At 55.0% G+C, this 12,198-nt stretch overlaps 2 protein-coding genes and 1 long non-coding RNA gene across 3 annotated transcripts; 1 reads left to right on the forward strand and 2 right to left on the reverse strand.

The window, feature by feature from the left end:
* Nucleotides 1-24: 24 nt before the first annotated feature.
* Nucleotides 25-7,422, reverse strand: LOC140262169 (uncharacterized). Its single transcript, XM_072356362.1, has 12 exons — nucleotides 7,186-7,422; nucleotides 4,669-4,785; nucleotides 4,271-4,384; nucleotides 3,878-4,042; nucleotides 3,619-3,695; nucleotides 3,174-3,304; nucleotides 2,917-3,050; nucleotides 2,684-2,818; nucleotides 2,284-2,397; nucleotides 1,635-1,754; nucleotides 612-719; nucleotides 25-388 (listed from the first exon to the last, which is right to left on the reverse strand). Exons 1-12 carry the CDS (start codon nucleotides 7,420-7,422, stop codon nucleotides 206-208), a joined length of 1,635 nt encoding a protein of 544 aa, XP_072212463.1. The 3' UTR covers nucleotides 25-205.
* A 159-nt stretch (nucleotides 7,423-7,581) lies between these two features.
* On the reverse strand, nucleotides 7,582-9,040 carry LOC140262105 (uncharacterized). The gene is made up of 3 exons (XR_011905811.1): nucleotides 9,012-9,040; nucleotides 8,346-8,439; nucleotides 7,582-7,695 (listed from the first exon to the last, which is right to left on the reverse strand). It is a non-coding gene; the product is annotated as an uncharacterized lncRNA (long non-coding RNA).
* Nucleotides 9,041-9,087: 47 nt separating this feature from the next.
* TOMM6 (translocase of outer mitochondrial membrane 6) lies at nucleotides 9,088-9,922 on the forward strand. Its single transcript, XM_072356270.1, has 3 exons — nucleotides 9,088-9,269; nucleotides 9,357-9,458; nucleotides 9,738-9,922. Exons 1-2 carry the CDS (start codon nucleotides 9,136-9,138, stop codon nucleotides 9,451-9,453), a joined length of 231 nt encoding a protein of 76 aa, XP_072212371.1. The 5' UTR covers nucleotides 9,088-9,135; the 3' UTR covers nucleotides 9,454-9,458; nucleotides 9,738-9,922.
* The last annotated feature ends 2,276 nt before the right edge of the window (nucleotides 9,923-12,198 follow it).

Raw genomic sequence — 12,198 nt, forward strand, 5'->3', positions numbered from 1 at the left:
CAGTTTCTCTCTCTCCCTCCTCCCTCCAGTAAAACCACCTCCCTCCGTTACTATAAATACAGGCCTACCTATGGCTCATCCCTTGCCCATAGTTCCCACTTACTGCCTAGAGACATCAGAACCAACCACCCTCTCCAAAGTATGAAGGCCCTCCAACCCCCATCTCCAAGAGAAACCATACTGGCACATCCCTACAGCTCCCCACTCAGCAGCTGGGGTGCAACACATCGTACTCCTGGATGAAGTCCTCCATCTCCTTGAGGAGGCGGTTGCGGAGCTCACGCAGGTTGGCTCTCAGCGCCTTCATCAGCACCACCTCCATAGAGGGCTCCTTCTGCAGCAGCATCATGGACACCATGGCAAAATTGAGGCAGAAGTCGTGGTATCCCTGCAGGGAGCAGCCTGGGTTCAGCATGGGGCTCTCACAGCCAAAAGGGATTTTTTTCCCCTTTGGAGTATCCCAGAGGTGGCAGCCTCTTCCCCCAGCACCTACACTGAACTGTCCCAGGGCTCACCCAGCACTGCTTTATTCCCCCTGTAGGTTCTGTAGCTCCTGAGAGTTCTCCTCTGCACAACCATTCCCACACACCCTCGTCGGTGCCAGGACTCACCTGCTCGATGTTCTCCTTCTTGGTGAGGATGGCAGCAGAGCGCGGGTCTGTGCTGGTGGGGGAATGTGTGGAGCGCGGGGGGCGGGGTAAGCTCTGGAAGCCTGCAGCCTGGGCAGTGGGAGAAATGAGGTGAGGCTGGATGCTTTGATGGGGAGGTGTGGGCAAGGGAACAGGCACCACATTGGAGATGGCAGCTGGGGACCAGTCACTCTGCGGAGGAACCAGCTGGGACCTCGCCTCCCTTCCCTCACATGCAGGAGGTTGCTCCTTGCTTCCCACTTCCACTGCAGCCCCAGCAGCTCTGCCACCAAGACCCAAAGGCCCCACTGGATGGTTTCTCTCCCCCATCAGGCAGTAAACCAGCCTCTCTGCAGAACTCCTGTTTGTTTCACTAAAGCTCGACTTCTGGGCTCGCTCACACTGCAGCACACTCTCGATCTCCAAGTTATTTCTTTGGCCTTTCTCCAAATGGATTCCAATTTATCAGCCTCTCCTGAAGAGGCAGCACCAGGGCTAACGTGGGCTCTGCATCCACACAAAGCAAGGCTTTAACCCTAGGACACAGTCCTGTGACTGGGAAGGCCAGAGAGGAACTCCCACCCCCCCCCCAGGGCTTAGATTAACGTTCCTGAGCCTCCATGTAGGTGCTCTCCAAAGACACACGGGCACTGTTTTTGCTGTTCAATCAAAAGTAAACAGAGGTTAAACGGATGCTTGGTTAAGTAAGATTATCATGATGGAAAGATAACCAATAATAAATGAAAATGCTCACCAATGTTGAAGGCTTGCAGTAAAACCCCACAAAAGAGCGATCTCCAGAGAGATCCTTCCTTAGTGGCAGTCAGTCCTTAAACGGGCTCTAGGAGAGGTGCAGCTGGGCTCCACCCCTTCCAGTAGCACAGCTGAAATACCTTCACCTGTGCTCCCAGGGCTGACTCAGTGCTCGCCTCAGGTGGTCAATCAGGCCGTGATCAACAGCTCCCATACACTTGCACAGCACGCAGGGCAGGGCTGCGCACGTACCAGCTCTGTCCAACCCCAAGGATGCTGCCCGGTCCCGGGTGGTGCTGCTGCCTCAGTGCAGACACTGGAGCTGGCCGTGCTGGGCTGTGTGCTGGGCTCTGCAGTAGCTTCCAGTGGAATCTGTGAGTTTTCAGATTGGTGAAGGCCACAAAGAAGCAGTGGGAAGGCACACGGGGGATGAGGGCAGAGGCAGCACTGCAAGCTAACACTGCGGCCTTCAGGAAGGGAAACCTCAGGCACTCTTCTCCCGGGAGGAAACAAGTGCAGCCACAGGCTAAAACCCACCCCATCCCAGACAGCTGCTGCCTCCGCTTCACCAGCAACACCTGGCAGTTACTGCCATGTTCGAGAGAGCAGGCAGAGCTCAGCATGTACCTCCAAAATTGGGCCAGCAACGACAGCCTCAGCAGGCTACAGGGCTAACAGACTGTACAGATACAGCTCAGCATTACCACTAGCCTGAGGGACACTCTGGCTGCATGGCTTTATCTGTGCATATTGCTGCAGATGCGTTTCAGAGTCCACAGAGAAGCGTTCTGATACACCCCAGACAAATGGAAAAATAGGGTTCATGGAGGGGACTGCAAAATCCCACCTCCCTCATGGCACAACATCTAGGCAGAAAGAGGAGACGTGCATGAGTGCATACCAGCTCCAAGCCTTCATCCTCCTTGGTGCTGGTTATCTCTGGTGAGACTGGCTCCAGTTCCACTGCAGAGGGCTGCTGGTTGCTCGCAGCTTCCTCTCCAACTTCTGGCTCAACCTGCAGACACGCAATAGCATGAGGCAGGGATGCTCATCTGTCCCAGAGAAAAGAGCTGGGACACAGGACAGACAGAGTGCTGAAACCCAAAGGAAACCAGGGGCTTTGCAGTCCAAGAGAAAAGTCAGGCAAACATCCTGCTTCCATTTCTGTCCAAGAGATACCAAGGTGAAAAGCGAGAGAGAGAGAAGTGAGGGGTTACACAGGTTGAGGTGATCCCCAGGGCCAGGCAGCTCCTGGGGTGAAAATATCTCCATATGCACTCAGGAAAGAGGTGCCCACATACTGGCTTTGATCCTGCTGCTGGCTCCTGCTCCACTGCCTGGGGGTCAGTGCCTGGGCTCTTCTCTGGGCTCTTCTCTGGGCTCTTCTCTGCATGCTCAGGCTGTTCCAGCACCTCACTGCTTGCCACCAGCAGGCCCTGGGGGAAATCCTGCTGGTCAAGGCCATAGCAGCAGCAAGGGATCCATGTGGCTATGCAATTGGAATCACCACTGTGTACCTGGGGTAAAAACTTACCTCATCCACCTGCTTCTCGCTTTGCAGACTCTTTTTGCAGGCAGTAGGTGACTGGGGAGCACCAAGCTGCTCTTTAACACCTGTCTGTCTGTCTGGGGAGCTTGACTGAGAGGGCTTGGAGGATGGATGGTGTCCTGCAGAAACACAACAGGACTTAATACACAAAGTGCTAAACCCCCCCATGCAGATGCTGCTGGCTGCACCCACCATAGAACAGAGGGGTCCTGGGCAGCAGCCAACACTGAAGCAGCACAAACCTTGAGAGCTCTGGGGAGAATGGCTGTGGGATGCTGTCTCCTGCTTGATGGGCCGAAGGAGTCGGCAGCGTCTCCTCCGTGGGCCACAATAGCGCTGGGGTGAGAAGTTGTCCTGGAAGCCTTCTTGTTCCCTATAAGAGCCAAGGGAAATTCAGGCTGGCAAGGATCCCTGGTGCAACAATCCCACCTTGAGCAGGGTCAGCTTCAATGCTGCAGTGCCCTGCAGCAGTATTTAACCCACTGCATCCACCTGCTGCCCACAGCATCAGAGCTGAACCTAGATACGTTCGTTCATGTAGCACAGCTCCCCCACCACCTGAGATCCCAGAGGGGACCACCACTCCTCAGCCAACCCACAGGAGCTATGCTCAGCCCAGACCCACAGCAGGATGTAGAAGCTGACCTCTTTCCAGCCCATTACCCCACCCTTGGTGTAGGCACCCACCATAGGAATTCAGGATGGTGCTCCTGGTTGGGGAACTCAGGCCGGTCAAAGAAGTCCCAGTGATGCAGCTGTGGTATCTGAGGAGAGCAGTGGTTTATATACTAAGCAAGTAAAGAGACACACCAGCTGGCATGAGGGCAGAGGAGCACAGCACAGGGAAATGTGACCCTCATCACAGAGCAGTAAACCACCCTTTTTCCCTCTGCCCATCCGTGGTGCCATGGCCACCACCATCCCTCCCCAGACCTCCCCTCCTCACCGGCTGCAAGTCATTGACAAACATTTCCTCATGGTTGTGGTGATCCTCTCTTTCCATCCACGGAGGTGGCGGCGCTTCACAGTTCTGGGGGTCCCATCCCCAATTCTCCTCATTCCAGTGGATGTCAGCAGGGCCAGGGAAAGGCCTGGGTGGCCTGGGACCGGGCTGCCAAAGGAAATCACCACCGGTGAGGACAGCAGCACGTTTGGAGCAGCCACGCACCCAGCAGGCTTCCATGGGGATTTTGGTTGTGCCCCAGGTTCCCCTGCCCACTGAGTTCTTTACAACTCTCCTCTTCCCAGGGCAGTACCATCCTTTAGCCAACCCAAATTTGGAGAACCCCAACAGCTCTGCCCACCCCGTGCTGCCCAGCTGCTCGCCCCAACCTCTTACCAGAAGCATTCTTCCCCTGGCTCTCCATTGCTGGGGCTCCCATGGAGGATCATGCCAGGCATCCCAGGGGCCACGAGCACGTGGAGGTGGCGGCCCTGGCTGACGTGGATAGGGCTGCAGAGAGGACACAGGGAGAGGAAAGCAGGATGAGAGCCTCCCTGCTGCTGCAACTTCCCTCTCCACCACCAGGATGCCTTGCACAGATGGGCAGCTCAAAACCCTCCCATCTGAAGTTGCAGACAATTCCCAGCCTTCCCAGCTCTCTCCTGTACCACGGAGATGCACTTCCAGTTACTCCATATCCCAAGGGATAGAGCAGTGGGTACCCACCCTCACTGCCCTACAGACAAGTCCCACAAAGCTCCTGTGCTCCCAGCCACAACCACAGACCCACCTACCTCCCAGGGGAAGGCCCGGGGCCCCCTCCTGCAGAACCGCTTTGAGGACATCTTGCCAAAGTGTTGCCCTCGCCTTGATCCCTGCTCAGAGGAGGTCTTCAGTGAGTCCTCATTAGGCTGCAAGGAAAGAGCTGTGGGTGAGTACATCCCACAAGATGGGCATTACCATCTCTCCAAGGTCAGCTTCCCAGTGGCGCCACCCACAGCTGCCCCTGCTCAGCTGAGTTCTGAGCATTTGGGCTCTGTGAAGCACAGCACCACCAGCACAGAAGGCAGTGCAGAACTGCTCCCTGTCCTTGGAGGAGACAAGGTTCAACGCAGTGCTGGTGCTCTTCCCCCACACCACACATATCTGCTGCCGGGTCTCCCCACCCATCGCAGATCTCTACCTGCTCACATCGATGCTTCCACTGCCCAGTGCACTCTGCACAGGTCACAGCGCCCAACAGCACCACCCCGCTATTGTTCCTGTTGTGCTGGCTCACAGCCATGCTGCTCAGGCTGCCTCAGCACCAGACACTGTCCCAGCTCTCTGCAGGGGCTGAACCCTGTGCATACACCAGGGCACTTCACAGACTCCCTGGGGATGCGCTGGTGGCTCAGTGCTTATTGCACAGCACACCAAGAGGGCAAGCAGGGTTGGCTCTGACCTCATTCCCACTTCTGGGGGCTCCTGCAGGGACAGTCAGGCAAAGAGCAAGCACAGCAGCTGGGCACAGAGCCCCCGTCCCAGGGCATGCCTCCATGCCTCTGCCTCAATCCGTCACTGCCACGTGCTCCCCAGGATGCTCCCAGCTTTGTGCCAGGGGCATTTGGGGCACAGCACACCCCAGCAGCTCAGCTGCTCCGGCACAGCCCGAGGAAGTGAGAGGGAAGGCTGGGAGGAGCGTCTGGTGGCTGGTGGCCCTGGCAGGGCAGCTCGGCACAAAGGGCTGCTGCCCTCACACCCACCTATGCAGACGGCGGAAGCTGAGGAGCAGGGAGCTCCACTCCTCGGGCAGGGCTGGCTCAGCCGCGCCGGGACAGCCAGGAAGCTGCAGTTCAGCGCTGCTGGGTTGGCCAAGAGCTGCCTGGGGACGATGGGCTGCCCAAGCCGTCCGTGTCTCTCACCTTCTATCACCACAGCCGGGTTAGTCTCCTGCTTGCAGCACCGCAAAACTCATCGGCTGAGCCCGGGGCTGCTCGGAAGCTTTGCCCACGGCGCTGCGGCCGGCCCAGCACACCCCCTGCTGGTGCCGCCACGCACACGGCACCTCCTCTTTCCCCGCATTGCCATCACGAGCCACGTTCCCATTTCCTTAGCTCTGGCCAGCCAGATACGTTAGTGCTCGGTGCAGGCATCGCGCCCAGCCACCTAACGAGATGTATCACCTTCCTGCTGCTTAATGAACATCTGCTTTCTTTCAGGTCTGAAAGCTGATGTATGGGTAGTGGTTGGGAACGCACCGATAACAAGCTGGTCCAAACTGGTCTGTCCCGCAATGCAAACTCCTTCTGTATTTCAGAGAGTAAAGCAAAGTTTGTGACCTTGCAATAATGTGGGAGGGAGATAAGGGAGAGCACGGAGACCAAGCTTGAGCTTGCCAATGCCAAACATTAGTAAAGGAGGAGATAAAAAGAAGAAATTAAAGTCTTAAGGTTTTACTCTGCTTCAAAGATGCCACACGAGATGAGCAGTACTGTTAACAGTGATGGGGCAGCTCGTGGCCCATTGGAGCTCACTGCTTCTCAGTGTTGCTCCCACCAGGCAAGACAGCTTTCCAGCTGGTCGGTTAATTGCAGCCTCTAATAGCTATAAATCAATTAACTAACTGGGCGGATCAATGAGCTCTTTGGGATTTGGGAAAAGAATACAGCAGCATGGACAAATGTGTTCCCAGTCTAAGTGGCCACTGTGGCAGCACGTCACCTTGCAAGGCTGAAAGTGCAGCTGCTGGGATAAGGCAGAAGTGAGAATTGCTCCAGTTCCTCAAAGCGTAGCAAAAGAGCAGGAAGGAGCCAAAAGAAGAAGCGAGTGACCTGCAGTGCTGCAGAGCCAGAACAAAAGGCGCATGTTCAGGGCTATGCCCAACTATTGCAAAACCTCGGCGCTCAGCAGCACTGCTGTTAACCTGCGGGAGCTGCGTGCAGGCAGCCAAGAGCTGGGCGGTTCACAAAGCGAACACACAATTGTATGAAGCTTCAGACACGTGCAGGGAGGGACAGAGAGAAATGAAGAGATGTTTTCCAAACAACGCTGCTGAAACGCCATCCTGCCCACGAGTACCACGTGCTTATACAGCGACGCCTTTTGGATCGGAGCAGCGTGGGTCACAAACAGCCCAGCTCTGGCAGCCCTGCCTGGAAAATTCACTGCGACACGGACAACATCCCACACAGCGTTTCAGGCCTTCCCTCACTCTCTATGCATTTCTCTCTTATCTCACATCCTGCAGGCAGCAAGCCTCAGGCAGCAGCACAGCCGCCCTTATCTGCTGCTATGAAACATTGTTCCCAGGCACAGAAACCTCCCCTCACCGGCTGCAGGTCCTCGACAAATGTTTCCTCATGGCTGTGCTGATCCTCTCCGTAGTCCAAGGAAAACGGCAGCACATCACAGTCTTGGGACGCCTCTTCCCAGTTCTCCTCATTCCAGTGGATGTCAGCAGGGCCAGGGAAAGGCCTGGGCTTCCTGGGACCGGGCTGCCAAAGGAAATCACCACGGGTGAGGACAGCAGCACGTTTGGAGCAGCCACGCACCCAGCAGGCTTCCATGGGGATTTTGGTTGTGCCCCAGGTTCCCCTGCCCACTGAGTTCTTTACAACTCTCCTCTTCCCAGGGCTGCCCCATCCTTTAGCCAACCCAAATTTGGAGGAGAACCCCAACAGCTCTGCCCACCCCGTGCTGCCCAGCTGCTCGCCCCAACCTCTTACCAGAAGCATTCTTCCCCTGGCTCTCCATTGCTGGGGCTCCCATGGAGGATCGTGCCAGGCATCCCAGGGGCCACGAGCACGTGGAGGTGGCGGCCCCGGCTGACGCGGATAGGGCTGCAGAGAGGACACAGGGAGAGGAAAGCAGGATGAGAGCCTTCTGATGCTTATTAGTTACATTCTGACACTTGTTAATTCACGTTGTGCCAGCCAGTCGCCATCCTGCTGTTTGTTTGTGTCTCGGTGCTCTTATCGTATTGATATGTTGATTCCCTTCAAAGCTTCCATTCTGTCCAAGGGACACTTTGTTAAACAAAGAGCCCCGAGGGAGGGGGGGTGTGTGGAGGCCAGGGATTCCAGTCCTTAATATCTCTTCAGGCTCATCCTTAGGTATGTCACCACTTGTATATTTTTACAGTGTGTGCAACAAAACATTGCATATATAAATATATACACATACATTTTTGCTATTTTATACAGGTATATCGTTAACTATTTTAACTTCTCCTCTTTGGATCCTTTATTACTCAGGTCTTGTTTGCCCAGCACCAAAAATCAGTAGTTTTATTTCAGATGGTTGGACTGACAGGAGCCGCAGTCCTTGTTCCTATGACTTTGCCTAACTGCAAATAGTTTCACCTGTGAGTAAAATATTCTTCCCTTGTTCTAGATGCAGGAACAACATTTGATTCCCACCCCACCCTCACTGCCCCAGTCACGTCCAACGAAGCTCCCGTGCTCCCAGCCTTTACTGCAGCCCCACCTACCTCCCAGCGTCCCCTCCTGCAGGACTCTTTCGAGGACATCTTCAAAGCGTCGCTCCAGCCGCAGGGAGGAGCTCCTTAGCGGAGCAGCACTGGGCTGTAAAGAGAGGCGAGGGTGAGCACGTCCCACAGGACAACCCTTCTCACCTCCCCAGGGTCGGCTTCCCAGCGGTACCACCTGCAGCTGTCGCTGCTCCACCACCGCAGGGCTCCGGTGCGTCCTTTAGCACAGCGCGGTACCAGCAGCAGGAGGGCGGTGCGGAGCCGCTCCCTCACACCGTACAGCGCCCCGCCCCGCTCGGTCTCCACCTTTAAAGGCAGCTCTGAGCGGTGCTGGGGCTCAGCGCTTATTGCGTGGGGCAGCAGCGACGGGACGCGGCCGGACCTGACCCAGCCCCAGCAGGGCCCGGCGGCTCCGGGGGCGGCCGGCAGCCTCGGCAGCCTCAGGATCCTGCCGGGAGCCGCAGCGCGACCCGCGGCGCTCAGAGCAGCACGGAGCGAACTGCAGCGCGGCCCGTGACGGCGGGCAGAGGCCGAGAGCCGCTCCGCCAGGCGGAAAGAGCCGACCGGGCCGCCGCCTCGTACAGCTCCGTGCGGCTCCGTACAGCCCCGCACACCCCGCCCGGTTCCGCACGTCGCTCCGGGAGACGCGGCCGCCCCGGTCGTTACCGTCGCAACGACGCGCGGGAAGGTTCGGCACGCGGCGGGGCGTCACCGCGCAGGCGCGGATCGCGAGGCCGTTCCCACCACCGGACGTGACGTCATCTCGCGGCGACGGGAGGCGCGAGGCGGCATGGCGGCGGGCGGCGCGCAGGCGGGGGGCTCGGCCGTGTCGTCTCCGCCGCCTCCTCCCCCTCCTCCGCAGGGTCCGGGCGGCTGGCTGCGGGCGGCGATCCGCTTCGCCACCGACAGGAACGACTTCCGCAGGTCGGTGCGGGGAAGGGGGGGGCCGGGCCGGGCCGGGCCGGCTCCGCGGTGGCGGGGCCCTCAGGCAGCCGATGCCGTGCGTTTCAGGAACCTGCTGCTGAACGTGGGGCTGTTCGCCGCCGGGGTTTGGGTCGCCCGCAACCTGGCGGACATCGACCTGATGGCGCCGCAGCCCGGACCGTAGCAGCGGTGAGCGCCGGGCCGCGACACGGGGCGCTGCGGGGGGAGGAGCCGGGAGGGGCCGGAGCCGGGTCTGCGCGAAGGGCGCTGTGCGGGATCGCCCTATGGACGCAGATCGAGAGCGGCCAGTTCAGCGCCCACGGAACGCAGGGAGGACTCGGCTGCCAGGCAGAAGTTCCCCTCGTTCCCTTGTTCCCTTGTTTCCCTCCTCCCACGCTCCAAACGAGCCGCGTTCAGCAGCTACAAGTCCTGATGTGCTCAGAGTGTTTCCATTCTTGTTGTTTGCAGAGCTGCTGCTCCCATTGGAAGCAATGCCACGGAGCAAAACAACTTCCATGTGTCAGAGGGACGATCTGTATTCAACCCATCCTGCAAAAGGCAGAGAGGAGCTGCTTGGGGGATGTGAAGCCTTTATGTGTGGGATTCTCTTCTGTATCACCATTTAGTTCTTTAATAAATGTAACTAAGTGACACAGTGAAATTTTACTTCTTTTTAATAAGAAACTTTTAGTTTACAAAAAGAAGGTGTAAAAAGAGTAAAGATTTACAAAAAAATCATAAAAACATGATTTTTGTTTCACACCCGAAAGACAAATGAACAAGTCCAGTCCTGGGCCGTATGCTGGATCCTTATTCAAAGGGAAAACAGAGCCGTGGAAAGCTGTAGGTAAACTCTGACCACCAGAAGGTTTCATGGATTGTGTCTGGCTGAGATAAAGCTGGTATGTTTGCTGTAAAGGAATTAGGACCCTGTGGGAAGAAGCCATTTGGTGTTGCATAGCACGTCTGTGTCCTGGACTGAAACTACAACTTGCCTTTAGTGACTTCAAGTCCCGCTATGGGCGATGAAGCTGTTCAAGGGACAGTGAAAGTTTGACGTGAGGCTGATGTAGGAGCCGTAGCTGTAATTGAATCAGGCATTACGCTGCAGCTCCCAGAAGGTGCTGTTTGTACAGCAGAGTAACTTCCCAGCCCTGAGCATTGTGGCAGTATGACTGCAACATGGCTTTGGGTTCTTTGGACAGTTATGCACAGGGCTTTAAACGAAAACATGCTTTTGCAGTTGTACTGCCTCTGTGTTTGTGACTGAGAACTGCCCCAAAAGAGAAATCTATTCCACTGCTGGAACATATTTAAAATGTTGTTTTCAAAGCAGGAATTTTAACATCTTGTAAAGAAATGGATTATCTGCACTTCAAAAGAACGTCAAATTATGCAGGGACAGTTTTTGAAGGAAAAGGGGATTAATTAGAACATTAGGTCATTTTCTAGTTAATCTTAGTTTTGATTTAGAACGCACTAATCTCCTGAGGCCTGGGTTCAGGCAGGGGGCAGTTCAGACAGTTAAGTACATAAGGCTGCCACAGGTGACCTACTGGCTGTTGTCTTAACAAGCCATGACTAAAATAAAAGCTGCTGAACCTGCAATTAGAAGCAGCACTTCAGGTGTGTTTGCACTGAGCTGGGAGGCAGCCAGATTGCCAGAAAACATTCAGTAATTAATTGGATTCTCTCGTCACTTGCTGCTGCATGGAAGCGTCCTTGAAGCAGAGGCAATCTCATTCATGAGCACAGCATGGGATACACCAGCTTAAGTCATTAGTGACGAAAGCAGCAAAAACTCGGAGCAGATACCAGAAGCTGTTCTGAGTTACAGACCCACAGAATTCACTGGAGAAAATAATACTAATACTAATCAGGAAAGCCACCAAACTCCAGCTTTGATCCTTATCCAAGAAAGCAGAGTAGCTTTTAACTTGTTTTCACAGCGGCTGCAAGGGGATTTCATATGGAAAGAGAAAAGCTCGTGTTCTAAGCAGTCTGTCAGCAGCACCCTTCCAGCAATCTTAGAGGGGGATTAACTTCAGAAGTCCTGAAGATCAGCTTTCCTTCTACCCTTGCTCAGGTCAAAAGTGGAGCTTCCAGGGCATGAGCAGAAAGGAGGGCTCCGCTGGCAGCATCCCCTGTAAGCCTGTCTCAACTTAATGGAGTTTGTCTTGGAGACGCTGTTTTGACCATCCTGACCATTGCAACTATGGTTGTTTTTACCCAAAAACAAACTAGTTGAAGTTTTACGGGAAACAAACTTATCCGCTTGTTCCTTTCCGGTAAAACTCATTTAGGTGGATGTATAGAAGGCTGTACCTTAAATGGCTTGTGGCTGCTTAACCAGAGCTGAAGTTTAGCAGACAAGAAATAGGACCTCTTCCAAATGGGCTGACCAGGTTGCTAGTGGCATGTTGCTGTACTCAGCATGTCCGACAAACAAGCTGTGAACTTGGTTTTCACAAGGATATTTGTAGTTCATCTCATAGCAGGAGGCAGCAGCCATGAGGGCCAGGCTTAGTAACTTCATTTATTAAATGTGAGGAAAATGAACTTGCTAGGAAGTATTCATGAGTCAGAGGTATAGAGTTATACAGAACAGACGTTACACTCACTATGCAAAGGAGGAGCCATGTGGGTAAGTTATCTTAATTCCTCAGCTACAGATTCCATTCACCAGTGTACCACATGCTTGCAGTGACATTACTCATCTGCAAAGCTCTGGTTTGCCCATGTTATAATACATTCTTTAACCACATGACTCCACTAATGCTGCACTGATTCACTCATACTAACTCAGTGTAACAATTATCCCCATAGCACAGATAGGGTTCTTTAAGGAGAGAAGGCTATAGCCTAAGTGCTTGATACTTAACACTGCCCATGCTGGAGGGGTGCGTTTGTTCCTTTTTGTTCCTCTTCA

The sequence above is a fragment of the Excalfactoria chinensis genome, chromosome 23, assembly GCF_039878825.1.
Source record: "Excalfactoria chinensis isolate bCotChi1 chromosome 23, bCotChi1.hap2, whole genome shotgun sequence".
Taxonomy (NCBI): domain Eukaryota; kingdom Metazoa; phylum Chordata; class Aves; order Galliformes; family Phasianidae; genus Excalfactoria; species Excalfactoria chinensis.